The 21,633-nt window shown below is 39.4% G+C and overlaps 4 protein-coding genes across 8 annotated transcripts; 1 reads left to right on the forward strand and 3 right to left on the reverse strand.

The window, feature by feature from the left end:
- Nucleotides 1–100: 100 nt before the first annotated feature.
- Nucleotides 101–5,964, reverse strand: LOC139987886 (uncharacterized). The gene is made up of 10 exons (XM_072004664.1): nucleotides 5,725–5,964; nucleotides 3,212–3,660; nucleotides 2,434–2,547; nucleotides 2,262–2,356; nucleotides 1,916–2,069; nucleotides 1,712–1,840; nucleotides 1,495–1,640; nucleotides 627–1,158; nucleotides 488–546; nucleotides 101–413 (listed from the first exon to the last, which is right to left on the reverse strand). The coding sequence occupies exons 2-10, from the start codon at nucleotides 3,651–3,653 to the stop codon at nucleotides 267–269; spliced, it is 1,818 nt and encodes a 605-aa protein (XP_071860765.1). The 5' UTR covers nucleotides 3,654–3,660; nucleotides 5,725–5,964; the 3' UTR covers nucleotides 101–266.
- A 2,798-nt stretch (nucleotides 5,965–8,762) lies between these two features.
- Nucleotides 8,763–12,101, forward strand: LOC139987887 (hexosaminidase D). The gene is made up of 2 exons (XM_072004666.1): nucleotides 8,763–9,009; nucleotides 9,131–12,101. Exon 2 carries the CDS (start codon nucleotides 9,180–9,182, stop codon nucleotides 10,929–10,931), a length of 1,752 nt encoding a protein of 583 aa, XP_071860767.1. The 5' UTR covers nucleotides 8,763–9,009; nucleotides 9,131–9,179; the 3' UTR covers nucleotides 10,932–12,101.
- LOC139988626 (ras-related protein Rab-28) lies at nucleotides 11,596–14,852 on the reverse strand. Of its 2 annotated transcripts, none has more exons than XM_074111752.1 (5): nucleotides 14,771–14,852; nucleotides 14,574–14,690; nucleotides 12,938–13,123; nucleotides 12,575–12,808; nucleotides 11,596–12,500 (listed from the first exon to the last, which is right to left on the reverse strand). In XM_074111752.1, the coding sequence occupies exons 2-5, from the start codon at nucleotides 14,607–14,609 to the stop codon at nucleotides 12,276–12,278; spliced, it is 681 nt and encodes a 226-aa protein (XP_073967853.1). In that variant the 5' UTR covers nucleotides 14,610–14,690; nucleotides 14,771–14,852; the 3' UTR covers nucleotides 11,596–12,275. The 2 variants fall into 2 exon arrangements, with proteins under 2 accessions (XP_073967853.1, XP_071862374.1); XM_072006273.2 differs by having other exon boundaries at nucleotides 13,953–14,690; nucleotides 14,771–14,792.
- Fipoq (F-box/LRR-repeat protein FipoQ) lies at nucleotides 14,797–19,719 on the reverse strand. 4 transcript variants are annotated; one of them, XM_072004669.2, is made up of 8 exons: nucleotides 19,430–19,719; nucleotides 19,016–19,249; nucleotides 16,579–16,778; nucleotides 16,140–16,414; nucleotides 15,789–16,055; nucleotides 15,345–15,714; nucleotides 15,062–15,265; nucleotides 14,797–14,977 (listed from the first exon to the last, which is right to left on the reverse strand). In XM_072004669.2, exons 2-8 carry the CDS (start codon nucleotides 19,124–19,126, stop codon nucleotides 14,842–14,844), a joined length of 1,563 nt encoding a protein of 520 aa, XP_071860770.1. In that variant the 5' UTR covers nucleotides 19,127–19,249; nucleotides 19,430–19,719; the 3' UTR covers nucleotides 14,797–14,841. The 4 variants fall into 4 exon arrangements, with proteins under 4 accessions (XP_071860770.1, XP_071860769.1, XP_071860777.1 ...); XM_072004668.2 differs by having other exon boundaries at nucleotides 19,016–19,719; XM_072004676.2 differs by lacking the exons at nucleotides 19,016–19,249; nucleotides 19,430–19,719 and adding an exon at nucleotides 18,358–18,865.
- Nucleotides 19,720–21,633: the final 1,914 nt, after the last annotated feature.

The raw sequence follows: 21,633 nt of genomic DNA on the forward strand, positions 1-21,633 counted from the left end.
CTGTCACTTGCCCTGTTAACCATCTGTTATTCGTTCTCTTTATATCTAAATGTACACGAATATTTAGATCTTTCATGGACCGTCAATATAGTCAACTACGTTTAGTGGTAGAAAATTTATTTTCCATCTAAATAAATAATATAAACATTCATGTAGAACAGATCTTTGTTTAAAAAAATACGCGTCGCGATTAATGTCCGAACAATGGCACGTAACTCGTGCCTGAGGCGTACAAATTTTTTGCATATTACCAACAGCATCTACTTTTATGTCGATGAGTCTGTTGATTTCAACGATTGCTTCATCGGTTTGGCTCTTCTTCTCATGGTACCCAAAATATTTAACATTTCCGAGACAGCGGGCGGCGCGCTTTCCGCTTCCTGTCGTCTTTTTCTCTCCTCTTCCCTTTGTTTCTGCAACGAATCGTTTCACTTGAGAAACGTAATTTACGTATAGAAAAATAATGTCCACGATTGCATAAACTTACATCCGTTTGCTTCAACGTGAAACGTCCACCTTTTATTTGGTTGATAATGTCGTCGATAGCTGGAACGATTAAAAAATAAAGATAACGCACGATATTAGCACAGTTGCTCAACCACCTGCAAAATCTAAAACATAATTACCAGGCTGTTGCGCAACCGTCGGTGTTTTTTTCGTGATTCCAAGCATGTTCTCCATGTCAGTCACCGCGTTTCGTTCCGAATTAATTTTTTCTTTCGTCAGCAATTTTATCGACGATTGTCCACCGTTGTTGAACATCGGCGGCGGCGGAGGTGGAGGTAAAGGGGGCGGTGGTGGCCTGGAAAGCTTTTCTTCCAGCTCACTGATCTTCGCCTTCAAAGTTTGAACCATTCCTTCCAGAGTTTCCACCGACTTTTCCGCCCTTTCTGCCCTTTGCGTTACGACTTCCAACTCTGACTCGGCCAGCTTTAACTTTTCCTCTACTATTTCGAACTCGACGTTCGACTCTTTCTCCTCCAACTTCTCCTCCAGCATCTGTATGTGAGAAGCATGGTTCTGTTGCTCTTCCTCCAATAATCTCTTCAAAGACTCCACCTCTTGTAGAACGGTTAATAATCTTCCATTAGGGTCATCGCCAACTTCAGCCATTAGGAGTGCGCTCTGATGAGCCAGCACGTTTCTTTCCTTTTGTACCTGTTAAAAGTACGATACAGAATGTCTGTTATCAATTTTTATGCATAATTCTTCTGCCTCGAGAGCCGTTCGACTCGGTCCTTACGCCAGATGGTTCATCGTCTTTCCCACTACGTGGCCAGATCCTTCTAGGACATTTTTATCGTCCTACAAGTGCCACGGAGTATAACGACATCGAACCATTGCTAAGAATCAATTAGAAAAACGTCGCTCTCTTTATAAGTACGAAGATCCGAAACTAGAACATGGTACCCAAGCTTGGCAATGCATACCGGTAGCCTACCTCTACAGAAGACGCGCGATTGCCTTGAAACAGCCATTTTAAAGGCATCTTACCCTTTCGGCCTCTATCTTCATAATCTTCGCGTTTTCTCTCTCGCGATCGCATTGAGCTTTCAACGCCTGCACCTCCTCCGCAACCATCTTCGTCACCCTCTCCATGTTTTCTTTTTGCACCTTCATCTCGTTCACCTTCTCTTCACCTAATTGGAAAATTTCATTATTATATATTATTACACGAACGTTGGAGAATCGTACAGATATTTCCAGTTACATTTTCGTCTGAGAGTTCTCTCCTCGTCCAACTGCGTGGTCAAATGCGTCACTTGTTCTTGAGCTTCAAACTCTTGAAGACGCGCGGAATGCAACTCCGTCTGAAGTCTCGCTATCTCTTTACTTAATTCTGCGAATTACCCGCTCTTATAAGTAACTTGCATAATTAACGGTGAAATTGTAAGCTACTAATCTCTGTTTATACCTTTCACCGTTTCTCTCAACTGATCAAGATCTTCGAAATTCGAGTCAACTTCGTCTGCTATCTCAAGGTCTAGAGAGCCTTCCGGATTCGATTGCAGCAATTTTTGAGCGATGATCTGCGACCTTCTCTTTAGTTCGCGATTTTGTCTGTACCACTGAAAACGATTTTAATTTATACGATAAATATATGCATAGAATTGCCTGCCCAGTTGCAACCTTGGAAACAGATTTTTCCTCTTATGCGATATTAAGCGTAATAATAAAGATTATACGGAAGAATAAAATACACGAGCTCTGTATCACGGCATCTACAATTATAAAAACGAAATGGATTGTTTTAGATTTACCTGCGATGCTTGTTGCATGGCTTTATGCATAGCGCCTGTCTCAGTTTCGTATTGATGCTTCAGTTGTTCGTATTCTTTGCATACCGCTTCGGATACTGTAAGAAAATTAAGGAATTCGTTAAATAAAAATAACGAACGTCGGAAAAGGTTCGTGGAATGTATAAACGACTACCTGTTCGCAACTTTTGAAGTCTCTGTTCTTTTTCTTGGACTTGCGACTGCAAAGTGCTATTTTGTCTCTGTAGTTGTTGATATTTCTTCTCCAAGTCGGCATGTTCCTTGCTTGCTGCGATAAAAAACGTTTATTAAAACTTTAATAGTTTAATTGCAAATGTACTCGTCGATACAGACGTCACGATACTCAGGTGATATTTTATTCCGATTAATCTATAATTTCATCGCGTATGGCCAATGACTAAGAAACGTCATAGAATTCGTTTCGCGTGCACGAGTGAATCACGACCGAACAACGTTTAAGTTGTATGATTGTCGGATGATTGGCCATGAACTACAACCATGCATCAGCCACTTCCCTCTCCCTATACGTATCATGCATTGCTCTTATTTTACGTAAGTCCATTACACCTTGATCTTTCTTGCAATAACAGATTAATCGATTCGAAGAAACGAAGTTGCTGTTAGAAATTGATCGCGTAAAAGTGAGAAATATCTATACGAAACACGTGTTAAAGAAAAAAAAAAAAAAAAGAAAAAAGTTCCCGAAAGATGTACAAAGGAAAGTTGTAACTACAACCGGCGCCGTTCCATATTTACCAACCTCCTATCCCAACTGTTTAATCGAATTGATGTTCGCAAGCGGAGAGAAGAAGCCGTGTTTCGTCACTTCGTTAATGACGACTAATGGAATCATAATAAAGTTCTCTAACGACTTTAGGCGGCCCATACAAACGCTCATTACGCCGCGAAACTTATTACTAATTATTAATTACCGGCCTCGCTCTTCTGTAGCAACAATTTCCTCCTCTTCTCCGATTCCTCGTATTTGCTCTTCCACTTGCTCTCCAGGCTATTGCTCCTGTTCAATTTCGCGACACCGACCAGCTCGTTCGTCTTGCAGTTAGTAGTAGCGTGGAAAGCAAGTTTCTCAGTCTCGGAGTTGCGCATCTCGATGCTCGAGCTCGACAAATTATTGTTCCTCGATCGTTGCTGCTGAACGGAAGCGTCGAGCTTCTCGAAGGACGCCCTTTGAGCAGCCACCGACACTCCTCTGTGCGACAGCTTTTCGAAGGACCCCCTGCGGGATGGGGGACACCTTTCTTGGGCTTTAATTGCATTCGATATCCTCGGCACCGGAATGTGCGAATGAATTACACTCGAGGATGTCCTCGTTGGCTCGGTGTTCAAGACGATGTTCAGTTCCGTTTTATTCATGTCGCCTCTGCGAACAGACGATATATTTGCTTTCGTGAGAGCCTTGCTTTTCCGTCTCCTTCATCGACCTTGTACGAAATGGTTATAACACTGTACGAAATTTCACGCTTATATCCCGCGAGTCTCGAAATTCATCGATGATATATCATAGGTATATTCGAAAGACGTTGATCAAAGAACGAACGATATTGATCTATGCATATCGCAACGTGAAAGGGTATTCCTATCGAAGCGTACTCAAACGGTAGAGGGTTAATAACATCGTTTTCTAAAAATACTCATATCGGTCGCACCCCCTGCGGCCACAAGGCGCGTTAGAAATAGCCGGCTCTGTCAAAATGTATTCGTGACTAATCTCGATTCCACGAATCTCGAAGTACCCGGTATGGAAAGATAAGGTGCTTTCCGAGCCGCCACGCGAACTTACCGGGAAATGATAAACGCGTTACGTCCGACGAATCCAGAATCAAGTTACCGGTAATTGTGAAGTCTCAGTTGGTTCGGCGAGTCTAACGTTTCTCTTACGGAGGTTCTCGATAATAAACGATCGGCCAGGAAAATCACGTATCGTGCCGGTTCCAGGCAGTTTCGTAGCGCGTCGATCAGCGTGAATCGATGAAACGCAATACCGATGTCAATCGTAATCGGACGAGCCGCCGTTGTCGCGATGACCACTCCTCGAATTTTAAACGTTATTTCTGTGATATATTACGTCACCGTCCAATTGGTCCCTATCATCGTTACCGACATTGTTGCCCGTCGGACAGATGCAACCGTCGAACGAATTTCCGCCGTATTACTTTGTTTATGCCAGCTTGATTTAACGGTCACGCGTGAAAACGAGAAACAAAGAAACGCGTCGTATTCACTTAGGCGTCCAACGTTCCAACGCGAGACTACGAGGACACGTGTTGTTAGACTCGGTGGGAGCCAGCTAGATCTCCCGCAAACATTTCAAAGTTGATTCGTTGGAATGCACGAGCGACTGTTGCTCGTGAGGACGATCGTTCGTGTCAGTGCGAGCCACGTCATTCTAGAAAATCCGATCTTTCGATAAATGGCTTAGGTTAACGACCACCGGAATCCAAAAGCTTTTGAGTCATTTGCGTGGTCGTTACGGAAGTGCTCGATCGTTATAGATCGCGATTAGTCCAACGTTATTTCTTATCTCGTTACGGCCTTGCTTATCGCTATTCCAAAGTATCTAACTGTAAGAAAACGTATGACGATGTACAAATACTTGGACGAATTCGGCTACCGTTTACGAGTTAGAAACGACGATGACGCCTTCCTTCCGACCAACGCTTTATCTACCACGCACCGCAAAATCTGTCTCGCAGACGTCCTCGCCGTTTTATGGCAATACCAAAGATTTCGTCGGCGTTTTTACACCAAGCCCAACTATTTTTAATTCAAGCTTCGCGTCCCGTGAACCCGACAACGACGACGGACGCGGCATATATCGAGGAAGAGCGAAATGATAATTCGAAACGTGTCGTGTCATGCAAGCATCGATGCAGCGGGTCGACGGTCACGTAGATCGTTGCACTTTTCCGTGCGTATATGCCACTTGCAATTCAATTGATCACCTTGCTGGTATCGTTTCACCATTTACGTTGGTCGATTGATAAAGGAACGACGATCAGTTTTGACGCCTTTGTCCATGGATCTGGACTAGGATCGATTTCTGTGCGCGCAGATATACGACGAGACTGTGGTAAGAGGCAAAGTTTTCCAAGAGCACGATTGTCGGTCAAGAAAGCACGTCGGACGTAATTTTACGGTTACACGTACGAATGGCAGCATCACCTGCCGCATTGCCTCTACGGGAAGTCTATGAAGTCCTTTCACTTTTCCTGTTTCGCGCTGGTGGATGTTGAATGCTGTCAAACGGTGTTCTTTGCACCGTGCATACTTTCGTTCGACGCAATTTCCCGCATTCTTTTTATCAAAAACAAACGTTCACGATTACGTATGTTGCTTTGCAACGAAATTACGAGGTACGCGATGCAAGAGGAGAAGAACGAACGCAAAGACAAAAACGGAATAAACTGTGCGACTAGAAACTTACGATTTATAATTGGCAAGTTCGACACCGATATACCGATCGATATATCACAATCGGGCACGTAGCTGCATTTTTATAAACCGATCGAACGACGATGAAAAGAATATCACTGTGCAACGAAGAATACGTTGATGGAACCTATGGTCAGACGAGCGAGGAAGCGAAGAACGACAGAAAAGAAGAACGAAGATGCGCGTTCTTCGACGTTCGCGCGCATACTGCTCGCACGGCTGACCGTAATGTCACGTTATCTCAAGAGGTACCAGACGACTCGAAAGAGCCCGAGATTGCGTGCCCTTCCTTTAATGAAAGCCGTCGGTGTGTGCGTTAGTGGCCGCAAGGTTTTCTCATTGTCAGCGAAAAATCGCGCCTCGTACGCCATACTTCTTTCGTTTACGCACAATTTCGCGATATATTTCGAAAGAAATGCCAATTGCCCGGCTTCGGTTAGCCCGATAAAAGGACGATCTATTTTTTCCCCCTTTTTTATTTCTCTTGTACTTATTTACGCGCCGGTTTTCTTATATTATCGTAATATATCGAGCCTCGCGTTATTTCAATTAATCTATTAATTGTTCTTGTTATCTCGTAAAGTGCCAACAAAGATGGCTGTTCACCGATGTTTCTTTAATGCCAATAAAAGGAACGAAGAAACGTTTCCTCGTGTAATTGGCCTCTTCTTGCGCCTCGATTGCATCGAGTAGCTGGCTTTAATAACGCGTTATCACCGAATCTGTCAGCCGTGAAAGACTCTTGAGAATATAGATATATACATATGCCTACGATCAAAAATTTCCCCAAGAGAATGTGCAACGGCACGCGTCTCTGCTTCACACGTAACGTTGCTTAATGATCGAAATAATCATCGAATTCGTTTACCAGAATTTGCTCGAGTTATCGACATTGACAAACACCAAATGTGTACTTTATACATACCGCGACGAATAACAGATTTCGGTGCTCTTCGAGCAGCAGGTTTCATAAATTTTACCCGAAGACTACGATTGATAAAATTATGAGGATTAATTCAAGGATACGAGGCAATAAAGAAGACATTTCTTTACTCGAGCGTATCGCTAATCTTCCGTTTCGACGCACGGGTTTTGCCTCTTGAGCTTCGATTTAATTGGTCGGCAATGCAGATGCAGATGCAGATGCAGATGCAGATGCAGATATCATGCACTAGTTGTCAAAGTATGCATAAGTCAGGTACATTAGTTAAACGATACAATGATCTCGGTTGCCCTGCGATACGCTTGTTTTTTCTGTCACGCAGCTGCATGCATACTTGCGAAAAAAACTGTACAAACATAGATACAGCGTCTACATACATACGTGGACTTGAGTCATGATTTCTGAATAATCGTCGAAGCCGAGTCTTTGTCTCGGTTCGGTTGCTATGAAAGCGCGTCGACGCCTTCGAGACTCGAACCGATGTAAATGCGAGAGAATTAAACACGTTCGTTTGATACAATCGACCCCGCGTTTTTTTTCGTTTTTGTCACCGATAAACTTGCCTCGAAAAAAACATCTCTCGTGGGTTCCAGTTCGGAGAATCTGTACTTATCGTCGAATTTTCGAAGAAGCTCGTTCGCGTCGTTTAAAAATGATTTACATCGATCGTAGCGTTTATTTTTATACCTAAAATGTTAGGAGGAAAATGACTGGCTCGAGATAGCTTTCCATTCCTCCGTGCACGTTTATTGATCGCTGACTGCGCAACGTCGAGGATCTACCGCGCAGGAACGGCGTAATTCAAAATCCGACTTTCTCTTCAAACACTGGCAATAATATTTTCTCGGGAGGACAAATATTTTCCCTCTTATGTGTCGTATCTTGTTCAGAGAATATGTACTATTTGTTTTTCGGAAGAACGATCTTTACTCCTGTACTTTTAACGATAAATCGTTTAACCTATTCGCGTGTATGGATCGTACGAAAGACGCAACGACGATAATTAAATTTCGAGTACAATCGGGATATAAAATTGGTTACGATAAACGTTGGAACAAGTTGGAATCGCTAAGGTCGCAAAAACGCGCGTTATTCCAAGCGCGTGGTTTAAACTTCCGTAGAGTGGCATCATTAAACAGCTTTATTGTCTAGAATTATTCCCCTACTCTCGTCATAACTAAAGAGATGTGAGTCACGTTCATTAAGTATATAACGGGTGGTCATGCACAGTTCGCGGAAACTGGAAACGAGATAAAGGACTAGGATTTAAGATTTCGCTACTAAGGATTCGATTACACGGCTGTGAGCCTCTCCGGTTTCGCTCGTCTTTGATTCTTTTCTTGTTAAACGTACGAGAACTCTATTTTCGTTCTTAGTTTCACGCCCTTCGTTCTGCGTTTTATGCGCCTAATCAATGCACCTATTTTCTCCGTAAATTAAACGAACACATCGAGTACTTTGTTCACACATATGTTACTCGATGATAAATAAAAAAGAATGTTTAAAGAACCGAAGTGAAATTGCGACGTAAGAGTGTGCCAGGGGCATGCCTTGATTCAACATCATCGCAAATTATCATGCCTCTGCTGGATCTCATTAAGTAAATTCGATGCAGAATGACGAGCTGTTATTTATAGGTCAAGCTCGTGACAGTGGCAGCCCTGATTTCGTATCTTTTCTTCTCACGAAATTTCACGATGCGTAAATATAAATTATTCGTTTATAATACTTTGTCAATAATAATATATGTATATGTACGTAGTTCGTTCTAGAAGATATTGAGATGATGTTTATCAAATTATATTTATTGTCTCTTGATTATCTTGTAGATACATTATTGTAAACTGTAAAGTTTTATAAAATTTGTAATAATCAGTAGTTAAGTGTAACGAATCTTGCAAGTATTCTGTGCAGTGAAGAACATGAATGTATATAGTTTAGGGAATATTTCTCTTATTTTCGATATCGTGATATCCAATCGCATAAAAATACACATTGTAAAGTCCGAAATGTCCCTACGATATTTCAATTTCAATTTAAATGAGATATATATATATATAAATGTTTGAATTATAAGTTAAACAATCCAACAGGATAAATGTACCAATATAAAATATCTTGTAACAATTTATATTTATCATAGCGTTTATCATCGTATACAGTTGCCTAGCCTGCTCCTTGATAGCGTTTATCACTATATAGCAGTAACAAAGATTTATTATTTCTATCCTTCTGTCATTAATCTGTGATAAGGAAAAGAACTGGTGTCATGTCTTTGCAAATGCAATTAATTAGATAATATCACATTATTTTCCGATGACAAATCCATATTATGTAAGTTCAACTTGAACGAGCTTAAAAACAACATAACGTTGCTTTACAAGTACAAGTGCCGACATTCATTGGAAAGAACAATCGACTCGTGTTATAAATAATAATAACTTTGATTAAACAGAAGTAATAATAAAGTGACTCGATCTTGATGTTCTGCTGGACTGACAATCATGACACGACTAGGAGGCAGAGCCTCTTTAATGATCACCGTAATGATCAGTTTTACTCTGCTGATTGTTATTTATCATATTCTCGATAATGAGGTCAAGGACATCACGAACAATAAATTAAATCCACAGTTCAAGATCGAAGAGGTTTATCCATTGAGCGACCTGACCGAGAATCCTCTGAGCATTGCCAGAAAAAAACAAATAGAGGCTCAAATAATGGGAAAATTGAAAAGCGGAGGAGGAAAGCTATTCAACGATATTAATTATGAAAGATTGCACGCAGAAACAGTTCCCTTGTTTAAGGGACATAAAATCGTGCATTTAGATTTAAAAGGAGCTCCTCCAAAGGCAAGTTATTACAAGTACCTGCTAAATTTGCTCAAAAATTTAGGTGCCACTGGTATACTTATAGAATACGAAGATATGTTTCCTTTTGAAGGATCGATACAAAATATCAGTGCAGGAAATTGCTATACCAGGAACGACATTGCAAAAATTCAAAAGATAGCCAGTAAGAATAAGCTTATAGTCATACCATTGATTCAAACTTTCGGTCATATGGAATTTGTTCTCAAGTTAGATCAATATAAAGACTATAGAGAAGTTTCAAGGTACCCGCAAGTTTTATGCCCTACTTACAACAAAACTCTGCCATTGATATACGAAATGATAGACCAAATAGTAGAAGCACATCCTGATATAAAGCATTTGCACATCGGAGCTGATGAAGTTTATCAGATAGGAGAATGTTCTAGATGCTTAGATACAATGGTTAAAAGACAGTGGGGCAAGAAACAATTATTTTTGGATCATGTTTCAAAAGTGGCAAAATATATCAAAAATAAGTATCCAGATCTTGTTGTTCTTATGTGGGACGACGAATTTAGAGAAATATCATCCGATGAGATAATAGACAGAGGCTTGCATTTAATGGTAGAACCTGTTGTTTGGAAATATACCACCGATCCTGGAGCATCATTGACAGATCAATTGTGGAAAAACTATGCATCGGTTTGGAAAGATATTTGGATCGCTACAGCTTTTAAAGGTGCTACTGCTCCAGATAGATATTACACCGATATTGGTTATCATATGGAAAACCATCAGCGTTGGTTGGAGATTATCAATAAATACTCCACTGAAATTAAATTTAAGGGTGCGATCTTAACAGGGTGGCAAAGATACGATCACTTTAGCGTACTGTGCGAACTTCTGCCATCTGCTATACCCTCGCTTGCTGTAAATTTAGCCATTCTGCAAGCTCCAGATTTATGTAGATTTCCGATAGAAGTACCTACTTCGGTATTACAGGCGCTAGAGTGCGAGGGCATCATTTCTCTAAGTATTCCGGAACCTCAATATGGTTGGACCAGATGTAGTTATCACGGTGTATCTATTTATGCTGCTATATTGCGGCTGTATTCTTTGACTCAAGCAGTTAGTAAAATGGAAGAGGATAACACATTTAAGGGATGGTTGAAACCGTACAATTTAAAATATTCTTTTTCAAATCCTAGTCACGTAGAAAGAGCGGTTGCAGAACTGGATAAATACAAGACGGACATAAAGTATATTGAAAAAGAAATAAGAACAGCTATGGAAAACATATATGACAATTATACTATACAAGAATGGATAGAAACATATATCGCTCCTTTGAACGAGAAATTCACTCGACTGTGGCAGGCTAAAGAAAAGATTTTAGAAAAGAACGTATGGCCAAGAAGACCGCTAACAAAACCTATCTTATAGTTTAATGAATGAATAGTTTCCATAACGTGTAATATGAGACTGAAGATCGCACTAGAGTAAAAAAAGAAGCGATGTATTAATCGAGACACTTAGAATCTTTGTTTTATAAAGAGACGAGTAATCGATGGTATATAAAGTTTACCAAAACTATAATTTTGCACGTTATATGTCTAAAATATATAGAATATGCTCTATATCTCAATTCAAGCGGGTGATCAAATTCTATCGACTGCACCGTCCGTAAATTAGTTTTCTTTTTTTCCTTTTTTGTATCGTCTAACAAACATTCGATCGAACACTTGAAAACTGATCTTAATTCGTGCACTCGCAGAGTGAACTAATTAGAGTTTTTCAACTAACACTTCTAGAATATGGATTTAAAATTTGAATTTGTAATATCGTATATATTTTCGATGTTAATTTAAAAATTGATCCTAAAATTGATTAATTATCCTATCCTCTGAATTGCTACGTCACTAATTCCTAATGAAAAGGGCTCCACTAACTTAGTCGCTATTTATTAACATGTTTTACCGTTTAATACTTCCGACGTGCATCTTACATTTATGTTATTCAAAGCTAATTGTTCTAAGAATACGCACATACCGCGATCTCGCTCATTCTTGTTTGTTAAATGACGTGTTCTTCCGTTGTATGCATTCTGTTTTGTATATTTGTTTTCTTTTTTTTTTTGCATATAGTTTTGCATGATTAGTGCCATTAACAATTAGGTATAGGAAAGAACCTGTGAATCAACGATTTATAAAAATAGAGATACATCTGCGAGTTGTTTAATATGGACGAACGAGCTTTCTCTCGCTCTTCAAAACTCGAATAAAAATTGATTCGTTTACTATCCTGTTTTACTTAATCTTACGATGTTTAAATGCGATTATAGAGCTTCTCATTTATCCCGTGATTTCTTCACGGATTAACTCTCAATATCAAACGATCTTTTCTCACCAGCATTTATACATGTATGATAAAGTTACCGAAGACTCGAATACAAATCTATGGCATGTACTCTATCAACAGTGTATGTACATCACTGTAACGAACGATGCTACTATTATTGTAAAAGTATTTTTAACATTGTTACGTCGATCCATATTAACATTATTACCGCAAGTAGTAAGATTTTATCAATAAATAAATTTGTTTTTAAATCTACTACGAAGACACCAGTGGTTTATTGCATTGGCCCCTCAAAGTATAAGTAATCTCTTATGTACGGTAAGAAAGTAGCGAAAAATATTCGTACGGACGTCTTATGTACAGGTGAACCGTCCTTGACGTTCGATAAAAATATTGTATTGCAAAAACCACTTCTCGTTACGGTAATTTTCACTGTAGCAGGCAAACTGACGACTTTGAACCAGGTAAATGAGGATGAAATGGTATTTGAGTTTGCTTTTTCGTGGGAATCCTTTTCACGACCTTGTGAATGGTGCTCATGTCCACCGTGTCGCCTATTTCTGCAATTATTATGGGCTTGTGGTAGTCCTGATCTGTTTTCGTTAATCGGACACCCAAAATTTGCGCGGCTAAGGTCACTATACACAAAGAAACCTGAAATGAAAACCAGTTCTTTTTAAAAGGAAGTACAGGATATTGCTCCTCTTATTGTTTAAAGAATATTTTACCGCTTCACCGGTTCTAGCGGAAACATCGTGAGACGGAAATCCATTGTCTGCGGCGAATTTGTGTGTTCGATCCTTTTTCACCGTCCTCTGATGTTCCATGTCGCATTTGTTACCAACTACGGCCATCAGCGGTGTTTCCTCGTAGTTATCGCTCAATTTTCTGATTTTATCTATCCATTCTTCTAGAACTTCGAAACTGAAGCTATTAGTGACGTCGTAGACTAAAAGGATTATCTGAAAAATATTGTTTTTCCTCCTGTAGAAGAACAGCTGATCTAGATTTATTTTTTTTTTTTTTTTTTTTTTTTCTTGTAAAATGATGTTTCGACTGAAACGTATGTCGGATGCATTCCGTTTTCTTACATGAGCACCGAAGACGTATTTGTCCAGCATGTTTCCGTGTAACGCAAGACCGCCGACATCCCATAAATGTAGATTAACGTTTTTATAAAAACCGACGCTGACGTTCTTCAGGAAGAAGTCGATTCCAGACGTTGGCGTGTACTGTCTCGTGAACTCGTTATTGCAAAATTTCTGAGCGATGCTCGTCTAAACAGGGATCCTTGAATTTCAGTTATCCAGAATTGCTATTCTATCGTTACGACGAGAGAGAGAAAGAGAGAAGCTATCGTCCTTTTCCAATGAAAGAACAGCTTTTCAGTTTCAAGAAACGAAAATAAAGATATTCTAAAATAAATCATCGACTGTCAATCAATATACTCAGTAATCTTAATAACTAAGGTTTTTTTAATCAGTAGAGCGTTACCCGGGCATTCGATCGTAACACGGAATTTCTACGTCGATCGAAACTCGCGTGTTATGCTTACCTACTAATTAATAGCTAGAAGTTGTTCGAGAACTAGAAGTTGTTCCTGTTATCGAGCAAAAGAATTTTGACGAAGAGAAGAATTCAAGACAGACGTGAAACGGCTCGAGTCACGAATATCTAATTTTGCTCGAACTACGCGTAGACTGTAGACTCTAATTACTGAAGATTTATCGCTGACAGTGTATGACACTTGGAGCGACGAAGATGTCAAAATGGTTATTACCGATAAAGTAAAGCGCAATAAACATAAAACATTCTATACTTGCGAAAGTACGTTTAATCGTGGCACTGACCACGCTTCGCACGGAGGAAATAAATCGATACGTTGCTTGGTTCTTCGAAGCTCAGGCACTCTGAACTCGAAACAATTTAATCATATACATCGACGTTTCGTATGTGTATACCTTTCCAAAAATTGACGATCGAAATTAAAATCGATACTTTGTTACTTTCGCATTAACGCAAAAACAAATGACTAGAAAAAGTACACTATCGCTTGGGACTCGGATTACGCTTCCGGTTAAACGCCGGCAACATTAGAAAACTCACTTTGCCGGATCCAGAGTCACCGACCAGCACGATCTTCAGCTTCTTTACCAGTAGGTCCTCCTCGACGTCAGACATTGGGGAAGATCGGGATAAAAGGAGCACGAAAGGAAGAAACGCGACGATCGACGGAAAGTTTCGGGAATCATGCGAAAAGTCGTGTCGGCCACGACGGTTCTGCGTCGACTATAATGCCATATATAAACGAAGGGTCTGGCATGTGGCTAGAGAATGAAATCGAGCGAATCGACCGACCGACCGGCCGTGGCCAGTGCGACGTCGTCGTCGTCTACACGGCTGCATGAATAAATTAGCGAATAATCGATACGGACAGCTATGGTGCGTACCTCTGTCTCTCGTCCATATTATACTTGACAAACTTTTTCCAATGACGATCTTTCGATTAATTATGAATACCCTGTGACGCAATGGTTCGAGGTCTTGTACTTGTACGTGTCAAGGTTTTTCGTAATAATTCTCATTGATTACGTAGTTAGTCTTTTTCCCGTTCTTTGTTTTCCTTTTCCTTTTTCTTTTGCTGGTATATATGTATAGTACATAGGTAACGATACGGTAATATCAAACGGTTCGAGATTCAAGGGTCGAAGTAATTCGTTCGCTCACGCTATGCGCTTGAAAATAGTGTAAAAAAATATGCATCTGTCTTTCATGGGCAGGAGTAAGTACTTGAGTAATCGCAGGTAGATTCGTTGTTCGATCGTAATTGTCGTTGTTCGCTAGCTGAAACAAGACATTTATTGCAAATTATACGTTCCATAATATCTGTCTCAGCGTCTACTCTTAATCATTTCATGTATTACCTTCTTGATATGCTTTTTCGTTGTATTTTATGGAAGAATTTATGTATGAACAAATACTTATATCGTAATAGTTAATTAAAAATCAAATCCTTATAATTTGCTAAGAGGTAGTAATTAGACACGCGGCAGCACGTTGTCGTACGAACGACCGTCAGTCTGTCGGCGCGTTCAAAGTTGGCCTTTACTATTTCATAGTATCTTCCATCGCTGCAAGCGCATCGATTTTACAATTATACAGTGTATTTTATTTATTGCCCGACTTCAAATATGATTATCCGGTTATGCGATTACCTCAAGCTTAAGCACCGTAATTTAATGCATTTTACACGTAGTATATCTATAGCCTTCTGACTTTTATCGGAGAATCGGAGATTCTCGGGATCCCAGCGGAGTTCCAACCGCTCTAAATTTGGACAATTGTTAGCAATTCCGTCCATCAACTGATCCACGTGAATATTCACGCCCAATCTCTCCTGTGTTCCCATTACAAGAATTCTAAAATAAGAAACAGGAATTTCAAAGATATCTTGTCGTAGTATATTAAAGATATTAAAGATCTAAAAATATATTTTACTTGGCATTGGTCAATATGGGTAATACACTCTGCCATAGTTGATCGGTGATGTGAGGCATGCCGAATAAGGCGAGCCCCCAGAGTTGATGACCGTATCTCGACAAGAATTTATGCAGACCATCGTCGGTCAGGTTATCGGAACTGTCCAGATCTAGAGCGATCAGGTTGCGAGGATTGCCGAGTTCAGCCCAGGCTTTTAACACGCTATCGTTAAAGCCGTTCAGCTGACCAGCGCTCAGGAAACGAAGGCCTGGAATTCTGGTCAACATGTCGATCAGACATTCCGTTGACAGGTCCGTCCCGGTAACGTCCAACTCCTGGATGCTCGACTTTTCCCATTCAACTTGCATCACGTATTCGCTCTGGAGATCTGAAAAAGGTTTGTAATACTTCGAGTTTCGTATAATCGAAGGTAAGATAGCACGTTGACGAATATTTAGTTACTTGTTCCCTGCATGAGGAGACACTTTAATCTCCTGCTCCTTTGAAATAGAGTCTTCATGGTTGAGCCAGTGACTTTGGCACAGAAATTCACGGCCAAACATTCGAGCTGGATGCAATTGGAAGAAAATGCGTCGATGTGTGAATCGTCTACGAAATTGATCCCATATAAATTAATTACTCGCAAATTAGGAGTCGCTGATTTCAATTTGTGCACATTTATCACTTCGTAGATTTCTTCCTCCTCCTCTTCCACCTTCTCGTACGTTCCTATAAGATTCTAGATGTAATTGGTTTCTCGTTGAAACAGGTGGTACGATAAGCATTCGCTTGGATCTCAAGGTAGACACGAACCTATAAGGTGAAGGATCTCCAAGCCGTTGATAAAATTGTAAATTTTTCTCATAAAGCCCTCCATGAAGATTACCTCTGACAGGCAGATGCACATGTACTTGAGTTTAGTCGGGAAGGCTTGCATCTCCGAAAAATCGTGCAGCTGCATGGCAGTGGAGAAATCGAGAAGCATGTGAGTCAAATTTGGACATTTATTCGCCAATTCGTGAAGAACCGTGTGGGTGATCAATTCGATCGGCAATTCGATGTACCTCAGCGAAGCTCCAAAACGCGTGCTGTCGATCAGAGAAAGTTATTTTAATATCTTACGGCTGCGTGAATCCACCATATCGCTACCGTTTACGCGTTATATCTTGGCAAGTAAGAAGAAGCTGATTCTGGCGCGAACCTCGGACGCGAACGTTACCTGCCAACATTATATCGAGCAAGTATCTACTACCTGATCAAGTGCAGCAGATTGTCCAAAGAATTCACGTGCAATCCACTGATTTCCGGTCGCAGGGATACGTGTTTCCATAATCGCGTGTCGTACGCGATTTGCCGCCATCTCTTGCACACACGTGCTACCCTGCATATTTCGCGATGAGACAGATAACTGAAGACGTTTAGCAATACCTTGTCTGGCAGCTTTTCTATCGTCTAAAAAAAAAGAAAAAAAAAAAAAAAAAAAAAAATGAAAGAACAATAATCCTTAGTACGAGACGCGTTAAACGATTCGACAGCTGCGTGGAATTAAAAAAGCAAACTCGAGTTGACGTCTTTCGTCACATCCTTGGTAAAGTTGATCACTTACTGTCCCAGCGAAGCGACTTTTAACCACACCGCCCTCGGAAACGAACATCTGAGACGTTTCCACGGCGATCTGACCCCAGACATCGACACCCCCGAGATCCATCTTGTTATTTTCTCAAAACGTACTCGAGGCACAAAATTGCTTTCCCTTTGGAAAGATATTGTCACAGAGTTTATACTTCGACCGACAGGATGTTGATCTATCCGATCCGATGAACCTTTAATCCACGTGCGGCGAATATGAACTTTGCACCGCGCGGAAAATTACCGATACGTAAAGAAAAACGAGAATATTTATTGAACGACGAAGGAGGTTGGTGAAAATCGCGGCACACGGCAGATTTCAAGGAATCAGAAGTTCTAAGTCTTCGACGGGGATTTCTAATCGGATCGCGCCTGCGCGTCGTCCTAAATATAAGACTTGGAAGACCCGTCTCCGCTTTAATTTTAAACTCGTCACCTGCAGCCAAGGTACATTTCCTTGTGTTTCCCGTAAACGTCAGATTTTGGGCGAAGTTTAGCAAATATCCGCGAGTCTCGCTGCAACTATCGTTCGAAACTCGTTGCGCGTGTTCGTTGATAATAAAAGAGATTGCGGAAATGCTTGTACAGTTTACTCGCGACATAATGTCGATGAAAATTGTTTTTACTTCTCTTTAAAATCGACGCAAGAAAATCGGGAATTTATTTGCTGATAAATTTACGTTTACCAAAATTTCACCTCTTTTTTTTCTGGTTTTCTTCCTTTTTTTTTTTTTATTTCAGCGGACGTCGTAAAATACTTGACCACTGATTTTTTTTGTCCCATCGAAGAGGGTCATAGGCTTTTTAGAAATCTGCCAGAACGGCCTGGTTGATGTAAGACTTGGAACTTATCCGACACGAGACTTAACAAAACACGTGGTATTTACACGAAGATATATGTACTACAAGAAAATGTTCTTTTTTTTTTTTTTTTTTTTTTTAATAATCCGAGTCTTTGTTTGTCGATAAAACACTTGGACTCTGTTACCTGATTATCGATGTCATTGGTTTGGGATATTAAAAAATCGAGTACTTCGATCAAATAGCAAGATGGATAAAAACGTCGCTCTAATGTTATTAAACGATACATCTGTTTTTTTTCTTTTTTTTTATTTTTTAACGATCAACATTTGTCGCTGAACTCACAAGTTCAGCTTCTATCGCAAGAAATCTCGCGTGTCACATGATGCGATAACGAATTTCATAGCTGCAATCGATAACGTCACCGCTTAGATGGTTTCATCCGGTACAAATAGGATCTTTTTATTTTCAAATAAGCGCAAAGTTATTACGCAATACTAAGATGAACGCTCTTGAGCGAACAAATTGTTAGCTGCCCAGCTGAACGTTCAAAATTGAATCAAAACTTTTCCATAGATTGATATTTTAACAGAATAGTTACCACGCTCGACGCGATTCTTTTCCGATGAATGCTACGACCGACATCCTCTCTAGATATAGCATTCGTGGCGAATTCCACGTCCAGCTGATGCCAGGTGCTCATCGTTGGAAATGCAATTAATTATACTGTGCTGTACGATCGATCTGTACGAAAAATCACTTTGAACCACACTTTTCTCGATCTACACCGTGAATTATTGAAACCGTGTCATATGCAGAAATGTCGCGAAACAGTTCAACGTTCCTTCGTTCATGTCAATATATTTTACGGGCACTCGAGTCGCCGCGAGTTCAGAAACGGTACCGAGCCGGCAACCAATTTGTCAGGAGTTCGTCGGCTGACTGGACGATGCTAGGACTCATTTCAAGCTGAGTGGTAGCTTAATTAGTTATAAATAAAGGCAAGCAGTCAGACAGGCAGACATCAGGCAAAGATAAGAATAGATAGAACGCACTTGTATGTACATCCTACCAATACGATCTAAAGAAGTCCATCTTCTACGTGTCATAATTCTGATTTGCAAGTTGTATATATAAAAAAGCACGATATTGCAGATGTTCTTCTAAACGGTGCAAGCAGAATGCAAGATTGTTATTGCGACAACGTTTAAGAAATTTTGTTACGAGAAAGAAATCTAACGTCTGTTTTGATGATTTACCGTATTCGATCGTTTTATAACCTCCTTCTTATCGTCGTCAAAGTTGTTGAGCTGTTGAAGTGCAGCTTCTACGCTCAGTACGTTCCAGTTAGACATTCTTCGTGCATCCATAGCGATGATATATCGATTGATCGAGAACGGATTTAGATATCAAGAAAATAAGGTTTATATGGCTATACATGTATCTCCGTACGAAAACAGCACACTCTAACATTACACTATTTACTGAAAACGCTACGAAAGAACGAATAAAAACTTTACACTTTCACCATATCCTTTGCGATTTAGTTTAACGTGTAACGACACTCGAGCAAACGATAGGAAATCGTAGAATGATATCTCACAAAAACGATTTGTGCATCACGAGTACACGGAAAAATACGAATTTTGGTAAATAAGATTGAGATTGCGTACGTTCTCCTTCGTAGATACTTTCTGACAGAGGAGGGAAGAGTAAGCCATCGTTTAATGACGTCCTTCCTTCGATTTACGAAAAATGCGTTGACGTTTGGATTACATAATTATCTTACGACTGTGATCTTGTCGAAGTAATCCTTTTTCTTTGTTATTTTAAATACTTATCGTTGGTTAGTCGGAACGCATGTAACCCTCGATGCTTGTCGAAAATCAACCTAGTCGACCATTGTGATGTTCTTATGCTAAGCACCCTACGTTCTAGATCGGAGGTGAAAAATGTAACTAAAATAATCTTAACTTTCTGTCGTTCCCTAAAATAGACTCGCTGGAGAGCTGTGCCACGCAAGGATGCACAGCCAACAGAGGGCCGTCATGGTACATTGCGGGACTTTTCGAAAATTCAACAACAAAAAACATGTTGAATTCCATTTCGGATTATTCAGATAACCCTTCCATTGTATTTACTTTTAGTCGCAGTTAGACCACGAAGAAATGCAACAACCTTTGATTCTATAAATGTTTGATCTGTAAAACACAGATCGTTTCATTGTCCAGTATGTACTTTAACAAAAAGAATCGATTTGGCAGACGAATAAAGAGCGTTAATGATGACTCATAAAAAATATAAATTTATATTATTTTTATTTTTTTATAATATACCGTAAGAATATTGCGAATGACAAACGCCCTGTATGCGTGACAGTTGTTGAATATCTTTTTGATTGCAGGCCAAATAGGTAGCATTTGGCTCGGCGCCATTAGCAATTTGATTAATTAAGGCCACATAATGTACGAACACTGACAGTGACTTACAAGATCTTGCACGATGTACACTAACCATGTTCAGTTTGTTTATAATTTTTTATCGACATAAATATTTTCTTCCAGCGGACGTGTCTCTAAATGATTCATTATGATTCCCAAATATCAAGAAAACAAAATATCACAATATTCCGTAAAACTTTTCTTGACTATTTCAAATTATCGAAAAGTAGAAAAATAACGAGAAAGATAGAAATTTATAGATTTATTAAGTTTCTATATGCGTATGTTTGCAGTTCAAAAATAAAGATGGCGTTAAAAGTTCTACGTTACCAACTGTAGGTTTCGATCGAAGAACATGCACTTGTTGTCAAACATTTTTGTATAAATATATGTACGTACATAAATAATAGTTTGCAACTTGCTATATGAATATTATTAGATATATATATGCATATAACAATTTAAGATACATGAAGTACAACTTGTAGATGGATTGAGATTTTTTAATAATGTGTACTTCTACGAACAATCGCGCGTTTTACCGGATGGAAATCTCATTTTTCATTTAATCTAGTCTTTGCATATGACTGCACAATAGCAATATGTTATCAGTCACGTTCATTCTTTCCGCTCTTTGCTTTCGTATTTATTAAACTTATCAGTAATAACAGTTGACAGGCAATTGTTATCTAGCAGTAGAGAAAAGTGTATATTTATACGTTAACCGATCATCGAAATGACGATCGTGAAAGTGGGGTTTCGCAATAGATCGCAATATTTATTTCGCTATATTGCAAAAAAGATAATCTGAAGAGCATTATGCGTTTAATTTTATCTGCGAAAGATGCCACGTCGTATAATTACGTACGTTGATAGTATTTAAAAATCGAATATTCTTTTTATCTTGACAACGATGCAATCGAAATATGTAGACATCTATTGATAAATAATACGGGGAAGTAATGCGATAAAAGTACCAAATATGTATCTTGATGCAATGAAATTAGTTGTCACATGGAGGCCATTTTGCGTAAAATTGGAATGTTAAATTAAATCTATGTACTCTAAAATTTCAATGAAGTACTTTACATATTTCAAATGCAAAAAATTCTAAAGCTTTCATCTCTCTTATAGTTGTACGTAATTGTTTCGGTACTAAAAGTCGTATTTCAATTTACTTCGCATTTAATTTACATGTAATATCTGTAATCTATACTATACATGTACATACAGTATATATATGCATGCATATCTAAAGATTTGCAAGGAAGTACAGCAGCGCCTCTATGAACTTCGATAGTGATAAAAATGAATTTTCCTTTTCCTTTTTCGTGTACTCTTTTCAAAACATTTTCTTGGAATAAGCAATTAATTGTCTCGTCGTTGAATTGCGTTGAGTTTATTTTCATCGATTTAAATTCATCTCGATTGTTTTT

The sequence above is a fragment of the Bombus fervidus genome, chromosome 6, assembly GCF_041682495.2.
Source record: "Bombus fervidus isolate BK054 chromosome 6, iyBomFerv1, whole genome shotgun sequence".
Taxonomy (NCBI): domain Eukaryota; kingdom Metazoa; phylum Arthropoda; class Insecta; order Hymenoptera; family Apidae; genus Bombus; species Bombus fervidus.